Source organism: Bos mutus, chromosome 3 (assembly GCF_027580195.1).
Source record: "Bos mutus isolate GX-2022 chromosome 3, NWIPB_WYAK_1.1, whole genome shotgun sequence".
NCBI classification, from domain to species: Eukaryota; Metazoa; Chordata; class Mammalia; order Artiodactyla; family Bovidae; genus Bos; species Bos mutus.
The window spans coordinates 90,914,483-90,925,940 of record NC_091619.1 but is presented as its reverse complement, the minus strand read 5'-3'; the positions used below and the strand labels follow the sequence as shown (position 1 = coordinate 90,925,940).

At 40.6% G+C, this 11,458-nt stretch overlaps 1 protein-coding gene across 1 annotated transcript; it reads right to left on the bottom strand.

The window, feature by feature from the left end:
- Positions 1 to 1,317: 1,317 nt before the first annotated feature.
- MAGOH (mago homolog, exon junction complex subunit) lies at positions 1,318 to 10,586 on the bottom strand. The gene is made up of 5 exons (XM_005911385.2): positions 10,400 to 10,586; positions 7,431 to 7,489; positions 4,966 to 5,076; positions 2,648 to 2,730; positions 1,318 to 1,557 (listed from the first exon to the last, which is right to left on the bottom strand). The coding sequence occupies exons 1-5, from the start codon at positions 10,485 to 10,487 to the stop codon at positions 1,458 to 1,460; spliced, it is 441 nt and encodes a 146-aa protein (XP_005911447.1). The 5' UTR covers positions 10,488 to 10,586; the 3' UTR covers positions 1,318 to 1,457.
- Between the last annotated feature and the right edge of the window lie 872 nt (positions 10,587 to 11,458).

Sequence of the window (11,458 nt, the reverse complement as noted above, 5' to 3'; positions counted from 1 at the left end):
TCTCTCTGAGTAGGGTGGGTGTGTGTGTGTGTGTGAAGGAGGCAGAGTAGGGTGCGTGTGTCTCTGTGATCTTTGAAGGAGTCAAAGTAGGGCGTGTGGGTGTGTGTTGGGGAAACACTTGCCCAGGAGTATCTGGGACCCGTCCCAAGTTGGCCAATCTTGAGCGATGTTGAGCTTCGCTTTATCACCTCCCCTCAGTCAAATGAAATTTAGCAAGATCATGCCCATTATCCGTTCAGGCAGCAGTTTGCCTAAGGAAGCCATGCAACCTAGCAGCAAGAAAAATTTCCTGCAGATCTACCTGCTGAACAAATCCCCACACTATCTATACCAACTAGGTCGCTTCTTAAATGGCTGCTAGAATTCTGACTTTAAATGAATTATTGGAAAGTTTTTCTGAAACTAGCCACTTTATCCCTCATAATGTATTAAACCAAGTATACTTCCCCATAGTGAAATAGTTTCAGATGTATCTATAAAGGTGATTTTAAAAACTCCAACCTCCGGCTTCCCTGGTGGCTCAGTGGTAAAGAATCCACCTGCCAATGCAGGAGACATGGGTTTGAACCCTGGTCTGGGGATCCAACATGCTGCAGAGCAACTAAGCCCACGCACCACAACTATTGAGCCTGTGCTCTACAGCCCAGAAATCACAACTACTGAGCCCATGTGCCACAACTACTAAACCTGTGCCCTAGAGTTCGTTCTCCACAACAAGAAAAACCACCACAATGAAAAGCCCCAGCAATACAAGAGTAGCCCCTGCTCTCCACAACTAGAGAAAAGCCCGAGCAACAAAGACTACCACAGCCAAAAATAAAAATAAGTAAAAAAAAACACAAAAAAACCCTCCAACCTCAATTATACCTCAGTAAAGCTCGATGAAAAAAAAAACATCAACCATACCATTTTACTCCCTAAAAAATTAATACTTCATTAATACCAAATATCTAGTGTTTAAATTTTCTTACTGATGGCAATTTTACATTTCCTGAATCATGATCCAAACAGGGTTTGAACATTGTATTATGTGATTACATGTCTCTCAAATCTCCATTAACATTCCCACTCCATCTCCATTTGTTTACAGCTTATTTTTTTTAAAGAAATCAGATCACTTACCCTGGAATCTCCGTATTGATTGGATTTCCACTGTTATTTTTTTAGCATGTTTCTCTAATCTTTTACTTCCTATAAACTCGTAGTTTTATGTACAGAGTTGATTAGATTTTTGGCAATACTTCACATAAGAAGCTAGTGTTAAAAAGTAATTCGAGACAAGTTCACATGTTCAGGTCTTTATAAAATAAAAAAAAATGCATTTTGTTATGTATTTATTAAAGACAATCATTTATAGTTTATAAAAAAAATATTGCCCTGATATACACAAAAATGTCTAGATAATGGTAATTAAAAGCAGCACTCCCACCCCCCTTGTGTCCACACCAATGTTCCATCTAGATTGGCTTAATCTTGAAGTGTAATCCAATAAGACTGAAGACCAAACACTTCAGGTCCTGGACAAGATAATAAAATACTCGTAAGCCTTCTGGATCCCTGTAATGCAAGAGGAAAAAAATGTTTAAAAAGCTGAAAAAACTCAGCAAAAAATACCATTTAATAACCCAGATTATTTATGTACCAGGGTATTCCTCATAAGAGGTATTTACAGAATTAAAACTTTGAAAACAACCAAATGTCCAAAAATAAGAAAAAGTCTGTATACATTAAAATGGAATATTAAGAAGTAATTTAAAATGTTAAGGTTTTTTAGGAAGGAAATGCTTATATTAAGTAGAAAAAGGTCATGATTAAACAGACTGTTGATCTCAATTCATTTTTTGTGCTTTAAAAGACTATTTTTTAAAGCACAGGAAAAAGACAGAAATACTTTAAGATTAATGGTTATCTGATAATTTTATGGGTGATTTTCACCTTTCTACATTTCTGTATTTCCTATATTTTCTACAGTAAGCATGTATTACTTTCAGAATTAGGAAAACTTCCTTTTTAAGAGGTAGTGCTAAGCAGGACCAAGAGACTCACTCAACCTTACTACAGCATAACTGGGTAAGAACAAGGAGATTGTTCATAGGAAGACAAATATGTCCAACATGTACTAAAAGTGAACTGTATCTAATCCCAAATCCTCAAAGCACAAGAGCCAAAGAGGCTGCCAAATTCTAATGATTCTGTGTGGCATAGAGATTCATGTCTCAATAATTTACCGTGACAAAAACGAATTTTTTAATTTGTATTCTAAATGATTTCAAGTTTTACTACAGTCAGGCTTTAAGATGTGCAATCTGAATAACCAACACTGAGGAAGGTACCCAGACTCACTGATTTCATAGGTTATTTCCAGCAGTTGTTTTTTGTGTTTTGGCCAGATTCTTACCCACTTTGGCTGCTCCTACGGCATTACTCTCTGGGTGTATCACTGACAAGTGCTACTGACGACAGCTGACTAAAACTCCAAAAGCAAAAGGAGCAAGCCCTTGAAGATAATTTGGGAGTCTCTCTGTTGAGGGGGACAAAGCTGGCCAGTTCTTAGATTTGTACCATAACAGTCTCAATTTGATTATGGGTTTCATATCAGCATGCTCGAAAACAGACATATCTGTATATAAGGATCATGTGTACTTACTTGGATTGATTGACATCAATAAGGGAACCAATTTTTGATGTTGTGAAAGAAATGTGTTCGTCGCCAATGACAATTTCAAGCTCCTAGAAACATTGAAATAAGTATCAATCTGAATTGGTTTTTCATCACACAGGAGAAGGGTTCATCATCTTCCAAATCACATGAACTCTAATACAGATGGCCACATTACCAAGACCAGCCTGAGCCCTAGACTGTACTGGGTACTAGAAACAAAGAGATAAATGGTACGACATAAATACTGGTTTAGTGCTTAAGCAGCTTTTACTCTTAGTTGTGTCTGTGAGGCTCCACATTTGGAAGAATTTACATTGTGTTCCATATAGGAGTTTTCATTGTTAACAATGTGGAATAACATGTATAAACCTGTTTTACAAATACCAAGCATCTTAACTTTTAAGGGCAACAATGGGACAAGGAAAGGAATTCCAGACCTTGAGTTAATCCCAGCTTTCTCACTTACTAGTTGTCTGCCCTTGGGCCTGAATTTCTAAAGAATGGAACAAGTACCACAATCTTAAAAGAAAAAAAAAATCTATTGGGTGGGGAATAGGAGGGGGAGGTCTGTGGGACAGATCAGCAAAACCAAACAAAGATTTCTGCCCTTGTGGAACTTATAACCGATTGAGTTCTACTTCTTTTGTTTTTAAAAAATATTTAATTAATTTATTTGGCTATGCTGGTCTTCATGCAGGATCTTTAATTGAGCCATGTGGGATCTAGGTCCCTGAGCAGAGACCGAACCCGGGGCCCCCTGAATTGGGAGCATGGAGTGTTAGCCACGGGACCACAGGGGAAGTCCCCTGAGTTCTACTTCTTAACATTCAGACTTGAAAGTTAATATTTTGTTGTACTTGTGTCAGATTTCTTTTTCAAGAAATATTGCAGTTTAGACCCACCTCCCACTGTATTCTTCCTGCATGCCCAGAAGTTGGAATGTATTCTTTCCACTCATGGTTTTAGATTACATTCAGTTTTTTGTTTTTGGCCACAGGGCATGGCTTGTGGGATCTTGGTAGTGAAAACGCCAAGTCCTAACCACTGATCACCAGGGAATCTCCGTATTGAGTTAAAATTGGTTTGTTACATAAGTACAATATTCTGTTTCTACTTCTGTATTATACTGTGCTAACCACCAAAAATTTAAGTTTCTGTCACTATATAGTTGATTCCCTTTACAAATTTTGCACACCCAGCCCCTTCCCTCTAATAACCACTACTCTGTTTTTTGTATCTATGTGGTTCCAGTTGGTTTGTTAATTTATTTTGGTTTTTGTTTGTTTTCAACAAAGTTTTTATATGTAGATCAAGTTCATTATTTTTAGATGCTTTAGAATATTTCATCATCATGCATAAGGAAAACCAAACAAGACAATTTCAGACAATGATAAATGCTATGAAGACAAAAACCAGATCTTATTTAAGTGATAAGAAAAGGCATTTTAGATTAGATAGGCTCTTAAGACATCACTGAAGAAGTGACATTTGAAGACCTCAATAATAAAGACAGTCTCAGATAGAATGTTCCAGGCAATATGTAGCAGATGTAAAGGTTCTAAACTAAGAAGTACCTAGGTGAATCTGAGTAACAGAAATAAGACCAATGAGATTTAAACCCAGTGAGAGATGGTGAAAATGGTAGAAGGTAAGCTGGGAGTTCAGATTTTATTTTAAATGTGGTGGGAAGCCAGAGTTTAAAATCAGTGGAATACATAAACAAATTTACATTTTAAAAGATTACTGTCACTCCAGGAAAGAAAAAATGGGCTCTACAGGACAAAAGAAGGGACAATGAAATCAATTAGAAGTTGGAAGGCAGCATTAAAGTAGAAAGAAGAATCTTTCCTATTAATTTGGTCAAATACAACAGTGGCTTTTATTTTTTAATTACCACAATGTTTTCAGAATAAATATCCAAGCAAGAAGATAGACTTAGTTGCTGGCATGACTTTCCATTACATTGCTGACATGACTATGTTTTATTTATCTTGCCATCTTTGCAACATTTTGTCCATAGTGGTTACTCAGTAAGAAATGTGGGTAGCAAATACTCTCAAGAAGCGGGAGGTGGACCAGAAGAAGAAATCCAGGGCTGGGCTCCAGGTGGTCAGCAGCTCCACCTGCTGTCCCTGTCCTCCGTGTGGGCTTCGTGCTGCCTTAGACCAAGGTGCTGGTGACCTGCTCGGTGTAGGGCCCAGAACACACATACACACTGAGTACATTCAGTGTCATATGCAGAGCAGGAAGCTTTATCTTATTTGTAAGATTTCTGCACTGTGGCTAGTTGCTAAAACACTCACCTGCCGGCCCACTCGGTCAGGAGGAGGCCACAAGGCATCATCCTCTTTGGTAATTTCACTGTCATCAATTATTCTCTTCAGTTCCTCCATCACACTTTTATGTACATAAGCCTGAAAGCAAGTTAAAAAACAGAATTCAAATTGTATCTCTAAGCAGCATTCTGACTCAGATAGTGATGAAAGATTAAAAAAAAAAAACTAATGAAGATTTATTTCTGGCACCTCTGTAAATGTGAAGCCATTCCAGCTTGACTTGGGCATGTAAGAGGATGGCAGGGTCAGAAGTGTCCAGTGACTACACCTCAATCCCACATCTAGTTGTTTCTGTTTCTTGGTACATCCTGTTCATCTGGACCTATTCCTTGCCTACCTGCACACCTGAGCCCCAAAGAAAGATCTGTGAGTAACTCGGGCTATTTTAAACTAAATGACATGCTTCTGAAGAGCAGACACATGTCTTTTACATTTTACATATTACTACACATTAAAAAAAAAGTGAGGATGCTGACATGTATGGCTAAGCATAATACTGATTGCTAATATTACAGTATGAAAATATACTATTAAGACATTTCCAAATGTGACAAAGCACTTAAAAGGAAAGAATGGCTTTAATGAAGTTCAATGGTGTGGTAGAAATCACACCAAACACGGACTTCACAAAGGCAGGCAGAGGTCTAAATTCCTGCTCAGTTTCTTAACTCGAAGGGTAACTTTGAACAAGCCCCATAATTAATATATAGGTCTTCAATGTCTTATCTGTAAAGGATATATAACACACCCATCATAGAGGCTTACAATAGGGGTTAAAATAGGACTACAGATGTAGTACCTAGTGTCCTGACTAGAATCTAACATGCATTCAATGATGTTAAGTGCTTTCCCACACTCCTTTTTGCCTACTCAAATGCAAATTAAAAGAGCTCTCTTGAGTGCTAGGTACCAGGGAATGCAGATGATACCACCCTAATGGCAGAAAGTGAAGAGGAACTAAAGAGCCTCTTAATGAAGGTGAAAGAGAGTGAAAAAGCTGGTTTAAAACTCAACATTCAAAAAACTAAGATCATGGCATCTGGTCCCCTCACTTCATGGCAAACAGATCGGGATAAAATGGAAACAGTGACAGACTTTATTTTTTTGGACTCCAAAATCACTACAGACAGTGACTGCAGCCATGAAGTTAAAAGACACTTGCTCCCTGGAAGAAAAGCTATGACAAATCTAGTTCAGTTCAGTTGCTCAGTCGTGTCTGACTTTTTGCGACCCCATGGACTGCAGCACGCCAGGCCTCCCTGTCCATCACCAACTCCCGGAGTCTACCCAAACTCATGTCCATTGAGTCGGTGATGCTATCTGTCGTCCCCTTCTCCTCCCGCCTAGACAGCATATTAAAAAGCAGAGACATCACTTTGCTGACAAAGGTCCATATAAACAAAGCTATTTTTTTTTTCAGTAGTTATATACGGATGAGAGAGCTGAACTATAATGAAGGCTGAGCGCCAAAGAATTGATGCTTTTGAACTGGGTGCTGGAGACTTGAGTCCCTTGGATAGCAAGAAGATCAAACCAGTCAATCATAAAGGAAATCAGTCCTGAATATTCATTGGCAGGACTGATCCTGAAGCTGAAGTTCCAATACTTTGGCCACCTGATGCAAAGAGCCAACTCACTGGTAAAGATTCTGATGCTGGGAAAGATTGAGGGCAGGAGAAGTGGGCAACAGAGGATAAGATAGTCAGAGGGCATCACCAACTAAATGCACATGACTTTGAGCAAATGCTGGGAGATACTCTGGGAGTTGAGAAACTCTGGGACAGGGAAGCCTGGTGTACTGCAGTCCATGGGGTTGCACAGTCAGATATAATTTAGCAGCTGAACAACCACCACCAAGGAATAGATCAAACACTAAGTTAGTGGCGGGTATGTTTTCTGTTTTTTCAGATGAAGCAACTGAGACTTATCAACCTCAACCAGGAAATTTTCCCAAGGTCACATGTTAGTAAAAGATTCAAGGTTCAAAACCAAGATCTGCAAGACTTCAAATGATTACCAGTTATTGACTCATCACTATTAAAGAAAAAATAAACTAAAAGAAGATTTGAGAAAAACTTTAGAAGCCATCTACAGACACATTTATACTTTCCTATTCTTTATCTTTCAATATTACTCCCAGATTGGACTTCTCTGGTGGCTCAGACGGTAAAGCATCTGCCTACAATCGCAATGCAGGAGGCCTGGGTTCAATCCCAGGTCAGGAAGATCCCCTGGAGAAGGAAATGGCATGCCATTCCAATACTTTTGCCTGGAAAATCCCATGGATGGAGGAGGCTGGTAGGCTACAGTCCATGGGGTCGCAAAGAGTTGGACACGACTGAGCGACTTCACTTTCATTACTCCCAGAAAGAATAAAAACAGGACACAAGGCTAAATGGTAGTGAATGAAAGGCCTTCAGACAATTCATTACCTCTTTTCTGATCATGACATCATTTTTGTAATTGCTGTTGTTGGCATATCTCAATTTCCCTGTGAAGGACAAAAAACAAATTCAATATATAATAAAAACATAAAGAAAGCGTCATTAGCCTACCAAGACTATCAGCTATTGCTTAAAATGTATCCTAACTTTCCCTTCAAAGTGTCTAATAGTTTTAGTATTTACATCTCTGGTGTTTCAACAATACTAGTCTTTTCACTTTAGGCTTTGGTGAACAAAAAAATGTCACCTGCCTTATCAGTAAACAAAGGATGTTGCAGCCATTAAGCCATCAGCCACTGCAGCCACACCACCCCCAGCCCCCTCCCTATGGGTGCACCCTGAGGGGATTCAGGATGTTGAAAATAGGATACTGGCCCTGGACAGTTAAGGTGTATATCAAAGGAATGATTTCAATGAGCCTAGCATCCTCCCATACAAAGAAAAATGCGAACTTCATTAACTTTAGATGTCTGGTATTTGATTAACAGTAACCTTTAGATGTTCTACCTGTTTTTTGGTGGTTTTTTTTTCCCTCTAAAACCTCCTATATATCCTGGCTCATCCCTCACCTCTTCAGAATAGTCCCTCAAATAGTCCCTCAAAGCTATCCCTGACAGCCTATCTCCCAGGCTTAAGTCCCCAGTGTTTCCACTGAATAAAACAATTCTCAAACTTTAAGTTATGGATTTTTTCCCCCAGTGAACACTATTAAATAACCTTCTAGCCAAAAATACAGCTGACAATGATTTACAATTCTTGCAAAAGGCAGCTCAGGTGTGATAAAAGAACAGACTCTCTTGTGACTGGCAAATCATATCTCAGCAGGTTAATGTCCTCAGCTGAAAATAGGAGTGATTGATAACCTACCTGCACACAGGGCCTTCAGAGGCTTAAAAGAATCGTGAAAGTTTCTGAAAACTATAAAATGGTTTTTACATATATTAACATGTGACTGTGAAACACTGATCTACTCCTTTTCTAAACATGATAGAAAAGCTGTGGTTTTATTATTGAGCATTTTTGGTATACAAGGCCCTCTGTGACACTGTTCATCAAACAGGCTGATTTGGGTATATATGGTGGATATGAAGAAGATAAAAGGAAATAGAGGAGATAATTTTTTCCGTATACAAGGCACACTAAAAAGAGTCAAAATAACTGATGCCTTACTGCACTGTGTCTCTGTCTCAAGTCTCTCTCCATTCAGTTCATTCTCCATAGAGTGGACAGAGTGAAACAGTTAACAGATGGATCCAATTAGGTCACTCTAATATTGACATTTTAATACTGACAACGGCTCCTCACTACCTTCTTGATAAAGTCCAAAATCCTCAATGTGGCTTCCTGCTAAGCTGAGCTCATTTCCAGCCTCATTCCTACAACAGGACTCTCACATAGAGCTGGGGTTAATCAAAATACAGTTCACCCTTAAACAACGTAGGGGTTAAGGGCATCCACCCTCTACACAGTCAAAAATCTGAGTATAACTTAATAGTCTGCCAGCCTTCTGCATCTGTGGTTTCTCAGTATCTACAGTTCCTCATCCTCAATTCAACCAACTGTGGATCAGGTAGTACCACAGTATTTATTAGGATTACTAAAAAAATCTGTGTATAAATGGACGCATGCTATTTGAAACTTGTTCCAGGGTCAACTGTTTTGGTTTCTGCCTGAAACATCCCATGCACCTTTTGGGTTTTCAGCCTCTTTGCTGTTAATGCTGTCCAAAATGCGTTCTTGACCCATCTGTCTAACTAACTCCTACACATTACTAAAGACTCATACTCTCCACCCAGGTCATCTTATGCAGGAAGCCTTCTTTGACTCAAAGGCTAGGTTAGGTGCCTTCTTTCTGCTCCCAGAGTCTTTTCTGTTTCTTTCTATAACACCTTATACACTGTCTTATCATTGTTAACAAAACTTTCTCAAATTGGGCTTGTCAGTTCATTCACGGGGTCCCAAAGAGTCGGACACGACTTAGCAACTGAACTACAAGGAGTTCATCTTTGTGCCTCCATTTAGTGGAAGCTTTCTGTCATCTTTCACTTCTTTTCCTTCACCATATTGATCCCTCACCAAATCCTATCAATTGGCAAAGTCCTATTGGTTCTGCCTCCAACTGTATCCTAAATCCTTCTCTACTTTTACTATCACTCTAGTTCTAACCAACATCCTTTTTCTAACAATTGTAACCATCTCCTGTTAAGTAGTTTTCATTCTTGCCCATTCTGCACCTAATAATTACAATACTTTCTCAAGAATAGATTACACCTCTGCTTAAAACTTTCCAACCGCTTCCTGCTGCACTTAGAAAAAAAAAATCCAAACTCACCAAGACTATATGGTGTGGCCCCTGCCTACCTAATTGACATCATCTCCTACTATTCTCCCCAGAGTTCACTACTCTTCAGCCACAATGGCCACTTGAAACATGCCTAGCTCATCTCTGCCTAGAACGTTCTTTTCCCGAGATGGCGCCTTGTCAATCAGAGCTCAGCTCAAACATCGGCTCTTCAGCGAGTTCTCCAATAGCTATCCTTCTTAAAAGCGGCCCATCAGCAATTGTTCCATCATTTTCTTTTCTGAACACTCAACACTATTTGGGATATTTTTTTGTTTACGATCTCCCAGCAAAAGAATACAAGCTCCACGAGGGAGGAAGTCTGTTTATCATTCACTCCTACACCCCAGATTGTGGAAGTGAGACTGGCACAGATAGGCGCTCAAGAAAGGTTTGTTGAATAAAGCAATATGGTCAAAATCGTCACTAAACAGAAGCCCTAGCACACGGACTGAAAGAATCAGTGGGGCGGACAAGGATCGTTCCTTCCAAATCGGCGCCTCACAGCCATCGGTCCCTTCCTCTAGTTCTTCGTACATTCCGGATCCCCGGCCTCCCCACTCGCCCACCCCCAGGCCTAGACCTCGCTCCCGGGAAGCCGGGACGCTTCTCTCACCGTCGGGCCGGAACTCAAATTCCAGGAATTCGTGGCCGAATTTGCCTTTGTGCCCCACGTAGTAACGCAGGTAAAAGTCACTCTCCATGGCTCGCAAAGCAGATCCAAGACCGAACTTTTAAGAGCAAACCGCACCACCACTAAAGGCGCCCGACATTGACGTTTACAGCGGCGCGAGGAAGTGACGTTAGGAAACGTCATCGCGCGTCACGGAGCGACCCCTCCCTCTCTCCTCCCACTTCCGGAGATGGGACCAGGCGACATCTCCCATCCCGGCGAAAGAAAGCCCCTTTCCCCCGGAGGCGGAGTCGGTTCAGCCCCGCCCCCTCGGCCTGCGACCGGAAGAGGCTGAGGGCTGTTGATCAGTGTCCCTTTGGGGCTTGAGGCCCAGGCTCCAGTTTCATTTAGGATACCCAACAGTGTGAGTTGGAATAGGTCCTTCACCGTCTCTGAACCTAGGTCGTCCCATCAGTAAAACAGGGTTAAAGGATCCGACCTCTCGGGAGAACGCAGCGCGCCTTGGCGCGTCTCTAACGTTGGCTCCGACTGAACTCTGCTGTTTAAAAATCAGTTCAAGAAACTCAGCGACGCGTTCCCTAAATCCGCAGTGGAGCTTGCCTTTTTTTTTGGGCTACAAACTCTCCCGCACTTATTCTCCATTTTATCTCTTTCTACTTCACTTTTTCCCCTTTCTGCCTCACTGGTCTCTAGATGAGGTGTTGTCAGTAGGAGTTAAGTTTTGAATGTTTGATCTCCCACTCTGCCCGCGCAATTGAATCGCCTCGGACGGAGCGCCTAAAAAATACTAGTTCCAAACCAATCAGCCAAAATCTTCCACAGTGGACCTGTTGTGTGTTTATTTTTTCTCCACAGTTTGAATCAGGACTGTCAACTGCTGTCCAGGAAGCTCTTGTGTTTTCAGGCCTAAGTGGTTGACTGCGAATGTTTTCTCGGCTGTGGAAAATTTTTTCCTCCTTGATTAGGCCAAGGGCAACCAAACTTAATTATTAGAAGCCTGCTTTAACTCATCTAAGTTCCAGCCAGATGGAAAACGGAATT

Excerpts from the sequence above, each read along its gene's own strand:
- MAGOH (XM_005911385.2), bottom strand. The coding sequence starts at position 10,487 with ATGGAGAGTGACTTTTACCTGCGTTACTACGTGGGGCACAAAGGCAAA. Across the intron at positions 5,077-7,430 it reads ATGTCATGATCAGAAAAGAG|GCTTATGTACATAAAAGTGT; the intron begins GTAATGAATTGT and ends ACTTGCTTTCAG. Across the intron at positions 2,731-4,965 it reads CTGACCGAGTGGGCCGGCAG|GAGCTTGAAATTGTCATTGG; the intron begins GTGAGTGTTTTA and ends CAATGTTTCTAG.